Source organism: Macaca thibetana, chromosome 4 (genome assembly GCF_024542745.1).
Source record: "Macaca thibetana thibetana isolate TM-01 chromosome 4, ASM2454274v1, whole genome shotgun sequence".
In the NCBI taxonomy this organism is placed as follows: domain Eukaryota; kingdom Metazoa; phylum Chordata; class Mammalia; order Primates; family Cercopithecidae; genus Macaca; species Macaca thibetana.
Window position 1 is genome coordinate 97,013,292 of NC_065581.1, and position 13,017 is coordinate 97,026,308.

The 13,017-nt window shown below is 36.6% G+C and overlaps 1 protein-coding gene across 1 annotated transcript in view; it reads right to left on the reverse strand.

Annotated features, from left to right (window-relative positions):
- MCHR2 (melanin concentrating hormone receptor 2) overlaps nt 1-13,017 on the reverse strand; it is a 65,661-nt gene that overhangs the window by 23,564 nt on the left and 29,080 nt on the right. Inside the window, exon 2 of the mRNA XM_050786254.1 lies at nt 5,448-5,655. Coding sequence (XP_050642211.1) covers nt 5,448-5,629 — 182 coding nt within the window. The 5' untranslated portion in view covers nt 5,630-5,655. The remainder of the gene's footprint in view (nt 1-5,447; nt 5,656-13,017) is intronic.

A 13,017-nucleotide genomic window follows, 5' to 3' on the forward strand; every position in this document is an offset into this window, starting at 1 on the left:
TAATCACATTGGAAAAAAAAGAAAGAATACTCGTGTAGAGCATGACTCTAAATTTATTTAAACATTTGTTAAAAAATTTGCAGGAACAATATGTCAAGTGATCACAGTGATCATCTATTTGGTAGTAGTATGACTGATTTTTTTACTTTACTGTTTGCATTTTCTGACAATTTTTCAAAATTTCTATTAAAACCATGCTTACCTTTTGCAATCAGAAATAACAACATATGATATGGATTCAGTAAAACTAACAAAACACAACACTACGCATGTAGGCTGCTGTGCTTGTCATTCGCTAGCCTGTCCTCAGGCCCCTTTGCCAACTGGCTTCTGATTAGGTTTGGCCAATCAGAAGCACTGGTGGGAACTGGAGAGTAAGGGGGAGAAGAGAAGCCAGAATGTAGCCCTCACTCCATGATCCAAGATACCAGTGGGGCTCCAGCTCCCACCAGGCAGCCCAGACTGCAGAGGGCTGTAAAACCTCTTTCTCCCTTTCTCCCTCCAGCTTGGGGCAGGGAGAGGAAGGTGGTGTTGGGGTGAGGGATGGGGTAGGGTGTAGAACTGGCTTCCTGCTCTTGTTAATCTCTGGGTTGCCTCACCATCCTGTCTGGCATTTAACTCTAGTTGAATTAAATTGCTATCATGAGCCAATGCCAATGGATTAGTAGTCATTTCCTGAAGCACTTTGCTGAGAAGAATTCTGAGTCCTCACACAGGACAGACCTATACAAAACAGATGCTACACAGGACAGACCTGTGTGATTAGAGATGACTGCTAAGGGTGAGAGAGTTTACAGTAGAGTCACATATTTGCCAACCCTTCCCTACATAGATAGAGTGATATAGTGGAAAGATAACTTAATTGGGAATTTTATTTTCATTTCTATGCCCTCACTCATTGTGTTGTTAGGCAAGCCACTCAACTTCTTTAGATTCCCAAGCCGGCTTAGCATATTGGCCAACTGGACCATAGATCTGAACAAATGTGGTTGCAAGGTACTCTGGCATCTAAAACATATCTGTGCAGCCAAGGGTATGGGTCAATTCCAACAAAAGTCTGTGTATGGCTGACATTTGGAATGGTAGAGGGCTGGGTCAGAGGGAGCTGTTAGTTATTATTTAATCTGGGTTGGGAAAAAAGAGACCTGTGTTCTAAAACGTTTCCCATCCCTGTCAGCAACTGGAATTCTGCCATTAGACAGTATTCCTCTAGGTTAATACATTTATTAACCTCTGTTTGTAACCTCTGTTTCATGATTTCATGACTTAGTATTAATTAGTTGACCTGACAGGGAGATGAAGGCAGGAAGTGACAAAATGGGAACTCTTTATTTTTGGAGGATAGGGCACCTTTTATAGAGACTCTGCCCACTTGAAGGGAATCTATCAGTAAACAGAAGGAAGATGTGTTCAGAAGGTGGATGTGGGGGTCTGATAAAAAAAAAGTCAGTGCCTTTATTAAAGGACAGGTGATTCCCAGGGCCTGCTGTGCCTGTGGAGAATAGTTGAGTAATGGGGTTGAGTTCATTGATCGGTCTCCTGGGAACACAAGAGGAAAATATTATAATTGGCTCAATTTTCTGCCTACCTTTTCTAAACTGGCTTCTTTTGACCTGCTACAAATTTAATGTACAACAGACTAGTGATGATCTGGCCTCATTATTTTAAAGTCACCCTCCTAATACACAAGTTGCTTCTTGTTTTTACAAAAGGCACCTAGAACATCTTATTATTGAAGCTCCACCTTCCTTAAACATATTTATTTTATATATGTTTCTAGTCTTCATTTGGCAAAGTCAGAAATTGGTTCATTGCTTGCTTATGACTCTTAGTTCTATTGATGAACACTGGTTTTGATACAATTACTACCATAAAAGGAAAAGTCATTAAATCTTGTTTAAATGTTATTTATTTCTCCTTATTGTTACTGTAGTCTTAATATTTTATTTAATTCACCTGTCTGTTCAGAAAGTAACAAAAGATCATGGCAAAGCAGGATGAAAACATTAATACAAATTGCCTTAAAATATTTAGAGAGCAATTTGCAAAATGTTGATACATTCCTAGCCAACTAACTAAATAAATAAATGTAAGTTGCTTTTAAATGACTTTTGAAAGATTAATAAATTTTTGGCGAGCAATTTGCAAGGAAAAGTGTTAAAATCTTAGCAAAAAAATTAAAACTGTTGTTTTAATTAAAAGTTGTTCCCTATACTTTTTGAAAGATTAAAATACTTATTTTAAAAGCTCAATTAGCATTTCTTTATCTAATGTATATTCTCACATTATGTATAAAATGATAATATGAAGAAATGATAGATTTTTCACAATAATGCAAACAAATTGGTCCATATAATGGCTCAAGTGTTTTTTTCCCCAGTTAAATGATGGTTGACTTCATGTTGAAAATTTGTTTCCATAAATCATAGCTCAGAATTTACTTTTAGAAGAGTTCACATTGCACATGTCTTCCTTTTTTTTCAACTTTGTCTCTGTATAAGTAGACAGGATTAGCCTGTTATCTATTGGTGTAAATTGAGGGGTCCAAGAAATTTCTCTGGCTCCAAACATCTCTTCAAAAGCTTGTCACAAGGCCTGGAATCCCACATTGCAAAGGTTTTGCATATAAAAGCCACCTGTGAAAATGCAAACATTTCAGAAGGGCTAAGACCTAATAAGGACTTGGGTTTTTCAATGGTGGTACCAAGGCTTTTGGGTGTAGGACACACTATATGTATCTGTAGAAGAGCAGGGCAGAAATACTGGAGGCCATGAGGGAGAGATGGAAGGAGAACTGGGCAGATCCAACAGGCCAACAGGAGGGAGCTAGAAATATTCTCAAGTATCTGGCTATTAACTCTCTACTCAGCACTATTGCCTCTTTGAGGCTCCCTAAGAATATTTGATTACTTCCATTTTCTTTCCTGGAACTCATCTGAGCCATCTTTTTCCCCCCGCAATTGATTGTTTTTATTGTCTTTCTTGTATTATTTTTCAAATTATTCCATGAATTTAAATCTCATCTTCTCCACTAGAATATGAACTTTTAAAACAGATGCTGCTTTGTTTTTTTTTTGGGTATTTTCATACACCCTAGGGCAATGCAGGGCATGCAATAGGTATTTACTAATATATATTGAATGGACATTCTTCTAGCACTTAAAGAAAAGTTTAAAATGCTTGATATTCACAAATGGCTTTACAGGACACAATAAGGAATGCCTGAATTTATTAAGAGTAGAATCCCTATGTACTAAATAAATCTTCAGCTGTGACTGGTATAAAAAATACCATTGATCCTCTAGTTCTAACTGCAGAGAGAGCGAAAATGAAAGTTTGAGAGAGGGCTGGCTGATGAGACGCCACCCGGGGAAGTGACAAGTTATGAGTCTTCTCGGGGTGATGAGCACCATCTGCATGACCATCCTGAGGGCTCCTCTTGCTCTCAATTAAGGCTGTGAGGATTCTTTTATCTTTATGGCAAATCCAACAACTGTCTCTATAATTTTGATGACCTCTTTGTTTTCATTAGCTGTGGAGGAAATAGCCTAGAATTTGGAATTAGATCTGAGTTCAATTGCCAGGATTGCTACTTACTAGCTCTGTGATGCTGGACCAGTTATTTACTCATCTGAGCCTCTTTTCTTAAATATATAGTACTGTATATATAATAGTACTGCTACATATATAGTACTATATAATGTACTATATATAGTGTATATATATACTATATATATAAGTACTATATAATGCTATATAGTACTAGTGTAATAATAGTACTGCTGTGCTTTTTAGTGTAGTATGTTCCACAAAAGTTTTTTGCGGTTATGTGTTAATATGATGCTGAAAACACCTATTGGGTAGTACAGGTTGGGCATCCCTAACTTGGAAATCCAAAATCTGAAGTGCTCTAAAATCTGAAAGTTTTTGAGGAATAACATGACCCTTCAAGTGGAACATTCCACACCTGACCTCATGTGATGGGTTGCAGTCAAAATGCTGCTGCACAACACACAGCATTTCCAAGGGAAAAATGACCCTCCCAGCCCCCTTCAGCTGCTGTTGTTTCGCAGCTGGTGCCGGTGTTCTGGTGATGTTACTGGGCTGCTTAGTTGCCCTGAACACATTATTTTTCACTGTATTAGTGGTATTAATGGCCATATTTTTTTACTGCTAAGTACCGTTGTGTGAATAAGTTTAAGAAAGTGATTGTTCATTGGTTAGATGTAAATCTGGAGTCAGGAATGATGGTGATGCCAGACAACCACGGATGTCCACATGGGTGGCAGAGAGAGTGACGACTTTACTATCTGATGGTTTGGTTTACAAAAATTTGTCTCATGCATAAAATTATTTAAATTATTACATAAAGTTACTTTCAGGCTTTGTGTATAAGGTGTAAATGAGACATAATGAATTTTGTGTTTAGACTTGGTCCCTTCTCCAGGATATCTCATTATGCATATACAAACTGTGCAAAATCCAGAAAAATCTGAAATCTGAACCACTTCTGGTCCCAAGCATTTTGGATAAGGGATATTAAACCTGCAGTCTAGAATACCTTTTATAACATATGAATATTCACAAACATTTTAAAAATGGCAATTTTAAGTATAATCAGAAACTAGGAAAAAAAGTTAACATCCTATAGTTATTAAAACTAGCAAAACTTACATGTGAAAATCAAGATAGCAAATATACCAAGTAGTTATAGGGCTTGTGTGCACTAATTCTGAATCCATTTTATCAAGTCCCTAGAAAACAAATAATCAGTTCTTATTCTCCAGGTAAAACTTTAGTCTCTACTTGAGAGGAGGGAATTACCTGAATTAGGTGAGATACGTGGTGCCAAGGCAGGAGGTACTGGGGGGCAAATGTCTCTCAGTTTGGTCTATATAGGCTGGTCTACACAAAAGGGAACAGCCCACTGCCTATGACTCCCTGCATCTTCTGGTGATCAGATAAAGTCTCTCTTTTGCCCAAGTGAGTAAAAGAATCTCTTTCACCTGCCTAAACAGGTCAGCTTTTTAGGATAATTCTTATTGCTGGAAAATAAAACGTTGCATTGCAGTTTCAAATCTTACCCAGACCCTACCCTTAGAGATTCTGAGTTAATGGGTCTGGGGTGAAACTGCATATCAGGAGTTTTTAAAACTCCCCAGGTGATTCTAATATGCAGCTAAGACTGAGAGTCATTGCCCTAAAAATTCACTGACCCAGCAGTAAGCATTGGCCTAGGTCTTAGCATGTTGAGATTTCCAACTGAGATGTTACCTAATGCATGATGAAAGTATCTGTAGAATCTTCATTAATTATCTTAATTATCTTAAGCAAATATTTAAGAAATTGCATTTCATTAAGCAAAATGCTACAGGGGAAAGGATTGATTTAGGGAGCTTTGACTGTAGTTTCCTAAAGTACAGAAGGAAAAAAAAAGGAGCACTTACCTTATTATAGTGAATACAATGAGGATGTTGCCAACCAGCCCTGTTGAACAGATAATCCCAATCATGGAAGGGAGGATGACTGTATCTACAACACTGGCAGTTTGATAAGCAAACTCTTTATTCCAGGATTTGTTTGAAAGTTCGGCAGAGGTGTTCCAACAAGATGAGTGAAATGGATTCATTGTTCATGGACTTCCAGGGATTAAAGCTGTGAAGTAATAGGAAGTGATTTATTTAGTGAACATTCTCTCAATATAACTTCCTTTACCTAATTCAAATAATATTTTTTGGGACCTATTTTTTTTAAACCAAGATTCCATGGAACACAGGATTCCAGGTTGAGTATGATTTGTCCCTGTTCATAGTAATCTCACAGATTACCATAAGAGACAGGTAAACAGCAAGTTACAGAACAACATGAGAAGCACCAGGATAATCTTTGTATCTTACCACATCTTACTGTACTATATGCTTTGAGCATAGGTGATATTTACCTAGTATATACTGGTCCTGGTTGTTTACAGATCGCTGGTATTCTTATTGGCCTGTAGGTCTGTTCATATTGGCTAGTATTCTTGTAACACTTATGTTGTTAAATATATCCTCTCTGCTATAAAATGCATGGGATCTACTGAACTCAGATTGTGTAGAAATGGAATGGATAAGACTTCCTGATGTGATTATTGGACTATCCTGAAGCATGAGGAAGAGTTAGCTGAGCAAAGTAGAGTTGTGGGAAGGGAAAAGTGTTGTAGCCAGCGGAGGCACCATGTGCAAAGAAGTATTCAAGGAGAAACGCTCACTGCCAAAAAATAAACAAGTAAATAAAGCCAAATAGAACTAGAAAATTATTTGCTTGATCATCTGTTTTGATAAAAGACATTTTAAAAATGCCATCTAAGTCTGGTGTTTGGTAATGATAAATTGTATTACTCAGATTAATCTTCCCACTGAAAATAAAATATGCTGGACAAAATATGTGTGTGTGTATTTATATTTATGTATGTCCATGTGTGTGTATACAGCAACTTAAAAATATTCAAGGTCTGAAAAATCAGTAGGCCTTCCCTGGCTGGGTTTTGAATGAGATCTTGAAAGGTAAGTGGAATATTGAAGCACCAATGCTATCTTGATTTAGAAGACATTTAGGGATGACATAGCATTTGAAGTTTGGTTCCATGTCTACAAGAAGTCCAGAGAAAAATTAGGGTCCAGGGCCTACTGAGGCTGGGGAATCTTACAGGAGATACCCTCCTCTGAGCTGGAGCCTCAGGGGCTTCATGATTAAGTGTATTATATTTGGTCAGATTAAGAAAGTTCCCTTCTATTCCCAGTTCATCAGCAGGTTATTAGTTTAATATTAAAGATGGTTTTTCCATCAATTGAGAGAGTGATGTGATTTTAAAAAAATGTTCTTCATTTTCATTTGGTTCTTTTTCATGTCTGTCACGTTACTTTGATAATTGAATCTCCCCTGAAGAAAACTTTAATTATGAAATGCTGAACATTTCCCTTTCAAAACATGAAAGAACGTCCACTATTACCACTTGTCTTCAATATTGGACTTCTCTAGCACAATGAGGGAAAAAAATAGGATGTATGAGACTTGGAGAGTAAGAAAGTCTCAGTGTTATTATTGTGCAGCTATAAGAGAATTTAGTAAGTTTGCTGGATATGAAAACAAGCCAAAAAATTGCATTTCCATATATTTTCTACAAACCATTAGAAAAAGAAGGTTTAAAAGAGTTAACATTTAACTGTTAAAAATATATATACCTAATGCTAAAAATATGTAAGAACTCTACTGGAAAAGTTATAACATTTAACTGATGTTAAAGAACACTTGTAAATGGAGAAAAATACCAAGTTAATGAATTTGAAGACTCATTATTCTATAGATGTCAATTTCCCCCAGATTGACTTATAGATTCAATGCAATTCCAATAAAATTCAAAGTTTTATTATCTGTGAAAGATGATAACATACTACTTCTGACATAAAAGACTAAGAATAGTAAGTAAACTCTTGAAAAAAGAGAACCAGATAGAAGGACTTAATTTATTTGATACTAAGACAAATTATAAAGATACAGTAATCTACATAGTGTGATATTTGAATAGGGATAGACAAATAGATCAAGGGAACATTAAAGAGAACATTAAAGAGAGCCCCCACACATATACATTACACTTGATACATGAAAAGATGTCACTTTAGAGAAGTGAGGAAAGAATGGACTCTTCCATAAATGATGCTGGGACAACTGCCTATCTAAATAGAAAAAAAAAACAATCTCACCTATATAAATATATATTATACACACATATACATGAATTCATATATGCTTACTTACACTTATATGCGCATTGATTTAAAATCTATACATAAATAAAAATAAACTCCATGTGGCTTAAAAACAAATGTAAAAGGCTTTTAGAAGTGAATATAGAATATCTTTATGTCCTTGGAGTAAAAAATTTCATAAACAAGACACAGAAAACACAGATGTTTAATAAAAACCTGAAAAATTTGATTACAATGAAAAAAAATCTGTTCATTAAAAGACACCATTAAGACAGTAAAATAGGAAATTTCAGACCCTCTTTCTCCCATGGCAACACTGATTCAACAGCCATACATGGAACAATTCCTTTTGTGAGAAACCCAGAAACCAGTTAAGAAACTTTTGCATCCTAGGCAAAGGGGAAGCCAGCTACATCAAAGCCAGTAGAAGAACCTGTGGCACCCTCTTGCCATAGTATCTCTCTCTGGCACAGTGCCATGTGATTGCGGGGAAACTTCCAGCTCCTGGCTTCTCCCTGGGGAGAGAGAGGAAACTGGAGCATATGTCCATTTTTCTGACTTTCAAGGGGCTTCTTTGGGGACAGGCTTTTGTCTTATCTATCTCAGCGTATTGGCAGGAAATGGCATATTCTGGATAGCTGGGGGCTCCTCAGAAAAAAAGAGCTGGGCAGTGTGCTGTTGCTCCAGAGGACCTGTGGTATAGCTGACAGAGGTCAATGCTGCTTGGCAGTCTCTTCCTTCAAGGAGAGAAGAGTGGAGCATATATGCAGTGTTCTGGCTTTTGGGGGGTTTCCAGAGGTACTGGTTTCTATGTAGTCCAAATTGGGGCACTGATGAGACCTCATGTACTCTGGATGCCTGGAAGGCCACTGGGAACACAAAAAGAGTCGGGTGGCATGCTGCTATTTTGGAGAACCTGTGGTACAAAAGATAGATACCAATGGAGAAAGAAATTACGAGTTCCAGGAAAAAAAATTGGTAAATCTCTCTAATTAGGAACCTAGACACAGACATCCAGAGGAGACACATCCACAGAAAATGTTTGCGATGTCCCCTGAATCTGTAGCTATGCTGCTTGGTGAAGATGTTTCCCTGTTTGGAGCCAGTCTACAAAGACTGGGAGAGGTAGCTATATTGTTAAAATGTGTAGATACTAATGCAAAATTACAAGGAACACAAAGAAGCAGAGAAAATTGGCCCAATCAAATAAGCCAAGCAAGTTTTCAGAAATTGATACTAAAGAAATAGTTAGATACTAATTGCCTGACAAATAGTTCAAAATAACCACCATAAAGGTGATTGATAAACTCATCAAAACAATACAGGAACAAAATGAGAATTTCAGCAAAGGGATAGAAAATATAAAAAAGAACCAAACAGATTTTGGAGCTGAGAAATTCAAAAATTGAAATGAGGAATTCACTATAAAGTTTCAACAGCAGATTTGATCAAGCAAGAGAGAGAATCAGAAAATTTGAAGACAAGTGATTTGAAATAAAATAGGCAGAGGAGCAAAAAGACACAATAATAATAAAAATGAAGGGTAAAAATGGCCTAAAAGGCTACTGGACACCATTGAAAGGATCCATATACATGTTATGGGAATCTCAGAAAAAGAAGAGAAAGAAAGGGACAGAAAGCTTATTTAAAGAAATAATGGTTGAAATCTTCCTAAATATGGGAAGGGAAATGAACACCCAGATTCAAGAAGACCAGCCTACCTCAAATAGGCTACATCCAAAGAAGTCCACAAAGGCAAGAGAAAATTTCAAAAGCAGCAAGAGAAAAATGATTCACTGTGTACAAGGGACTTCCAATACATCTGTTAGGGGACTTCTCAGCAGAAATCTTGAAAGCCAGGAGAGAGTGGGATGATATAGTCACAGTGCCGAAAGAAAAAACTGGCAACCAAGACTACTACGTCCAGCAAAAACATTCTTTGAAAATTGAAGAGAGATAAAGACTTTTTCAGAAAACAAAAGCTCTTCAAGGAGAACTACAAACCACTGCTCAACAAAATAAAAGAGGGCACAAACAAATGGAAGAACATTCCATGCTCATGGATAGGAAGAATCAATATCGTGAAAATGGCCATACTGCCCAAGGTAATTTATAGATTCAATGCCATCCCCATCAAGCTACCAATGACTATCTTCACAGAATTGGAAAAAACTACTTTAAAGTTCATATGGAACCAAAAAAGAGCCTGCATTACCAAGACAATCCTAAACCAAAAGAACAAAGCTGGAGGCATCATGCTACCTGACTTCAAATTATACTACAAGGCTACAGTAACCAAAACATGGTACTGGTACCAAAACAGATATATAGACCAATGGAACACAACAGAGGCCTCAAAAATAATGTCACACCTCTACAACCATCTGATCTATAACAAACCCGACAAAAACAAGCAATGGGGAAAGGATCCTCTATTTAATAAATGGTGTTGGGAAAACTGGCCATATGCAGAAAACTGAAACTGGACCCCTTCCTTACACCTTATACAAAAATTAACTCAAGATGGATTAAAGACTTAAATATAAGCCCTAAAACCATAAAACCCTGGAAGAAAACCTAGGCGATATCATTCAGGACACAGACATGGGCAAAAACTTCGTGACTAAAACACCAAAAGCAATGGCAACAAAAGCTAAAATTGACAAATGGGATCTAATTAAACTAACGAGCTTCTGCACAGCAAAAGAAACTATCATCAGTGTGAACAGGCAACCTACAGAATGGGAGAAAATTTTTGCAATCTACCCATCTGACAAAGGGCTAATATACAGAATCTACAAAGAACTTAAACAATTTTACAAGAAAAAACGACAACCCCATCAAAAAGTGGGCAAAGGATATGAACATACAATTCTCAAAAGAAGAAAATAAAAGTGTTTTAGGAATGCTTTTTTTTTTTTTTCCAAAAAAGTGTTTTAGGAATGCTCTTCCACTTTTTGCGGGAATGTTAATTAGTTCAACCACAGTGGAAGACAGTGTGGTGATTCTTCAAGGATCTAGAACTAGAAATACCATTTTACCCAGTGATCCCATTACTGGGTATACACCTAAAGGATTATAAATCATTCTACTATGAAGACACATGCACATGTATGTTTACTGCGGCACTATTCACAATAGCAAAGACTTGGAACTAACCCAAATGTCCATCAAGGATAGACTGGATTAAGAAATGTGGCACATATATACCATAGAATACTATGCAGCCATAAAAAAGGATAAGTTTATGTCCTTTGTGGGGACATGGATGAAGCTGGAAATCATCATTCTCAGCAAACCATCACAAGGACAGAAAACTAAACACTGCATGTTCTCATTCATAGGTGGGAGTTGAACAGTGAGAACACAAGGACACAGGGTGGGGGACATCACACACCAGGGCCTGTTGGGGGCTGGGGGCTGGGGGCTGGGGGAGGGATAGCATGAGGAGAAATACCTAATGTAAATGTCGAGTTGATGGGTGCAGCAAACCAACATGGCATATGCATAACTATGTAACAAACATGCACATTGTACACATGTACCCTAGAACTTAAAGTGTAATAACAAAAAAATTAGGAAAATCATGTCAAGTATCTTTTCCAACCACAATGGAATGAAATCTATGACAGGAAAACTAGCATGAATTTATTTTTTCTTCCTCACAATTTCACAGAGAGATTTTTTTCTCATGGTATATCATATCAAACTCAGCATATGATTTTTAAAATTTCTTTATTAAGTAAAAATCTTTTACCTTTTCACTTAAAGCACTTTATAGCTTTGCTTTGGCATATCCAAATTGCCAGCATTACTAGTCTTGTGCTTTGGGTCTGTTGTTAAGTAAAATAAGGATTGCTTGAACACAAGGACTGCTATACTGTGACAGTCAGTCTGATAACTGAGACAGCTACTAAGTGACTAGCAGGCAGGTAGCATATGCAGCGAGGTTATGGTAGACAAAGGGATTAATCATGTCTTGGGAGAAATGAAGTTAGATAGTATGAGATTTCACCGTGTTCCAGTAATGATGCACAATTTAAAACTTACATATTGTTTATTTTGGAAATTTCTATTTATTAGTTTCTAACTGTGGTTGACCACAGGTAACTAAAATCTTGAAAAGTGAAACCACAGATAAGGAAGGGCTAGTGTGTGGTCAACTGATCTTCAACAAGGGTACCAAAGTATACAATGGGAAGAGGATAGACTTTTCAACAAATGATGTTGAAAAATCTGGGTATCTACATGCAAAGGAATGAAATTGGACCCTTATCTTTCACTACACACAAAAATTAACTCAAAATAGTTTAAAGACTTAAATGTATGACCAGAAATGGTAAAACTCCTAGAAGAAAACATAGGGGAAATCTTCATGCTATTGGTTTTGACAATAATTTCTTGGATGTGATATCAAAAACACAGGTAAGAAAAGCAAAAATAGATAACGAGTCTACCTTGAACTAAAAAGCTTCTGAACAGCAAAGGAAACAACAGAGTCTAACTACATCTGACAGACTGGGAGAAAAATTTGCAAACCACAATTCTGATAAATGGTTAATATCCAAAATATAGAAGGAACTCCTATAACTTAATATGGATAGCAAATAAGCAAATAACTCGATTTAAAAAATGGGCAAGTAACCTGAACAGACATTTATCCAAAGAAGACATAGAAATGGCCAACAGATACAGGAAAAGATGCTCAATGTCACTAATCAGGGAAATACAAATAAAAACCACAATGAGCTATCACCTCATCCCTGTTAGGATGACCATTACTAACAAACAATAAAAACATACAAATGACAATTTAAAAAAGTGACAAAACAAAAACCCCAGAAAATAAGTATTGAGGATGTGGAAAAATTGGAACTCTTGTGTACTGTTGGTAGGAATGTAAAATAGTGTAGCCACTATGGAAAACAGTGTGGAGGTTCCTCAAGTCAACAGATAGAAATCACCTTAATGAACACTGATAGATAAATGTATAAACAAAGTTTACACATACAATGGAATATTATTCAGCCATAAAATTAAGGGAATTCTGTCATATGCCACAATATGAATGAACCTTGAGGCCACGATAATGAGTGAAGTCAGTCAGTCACAGAAGGAAAGATACTATATGATTTCACTTGCATGAAGTATCTAAATTAATCAAACTTATTCAAGCCAAAAGTAGAATGGTGGTTGCCAGGGGCTGGAGGATGAGGAAATGGAGAATTGTTGAATAAGTATAAAGTTTCAATCATGCAAAGTGAAA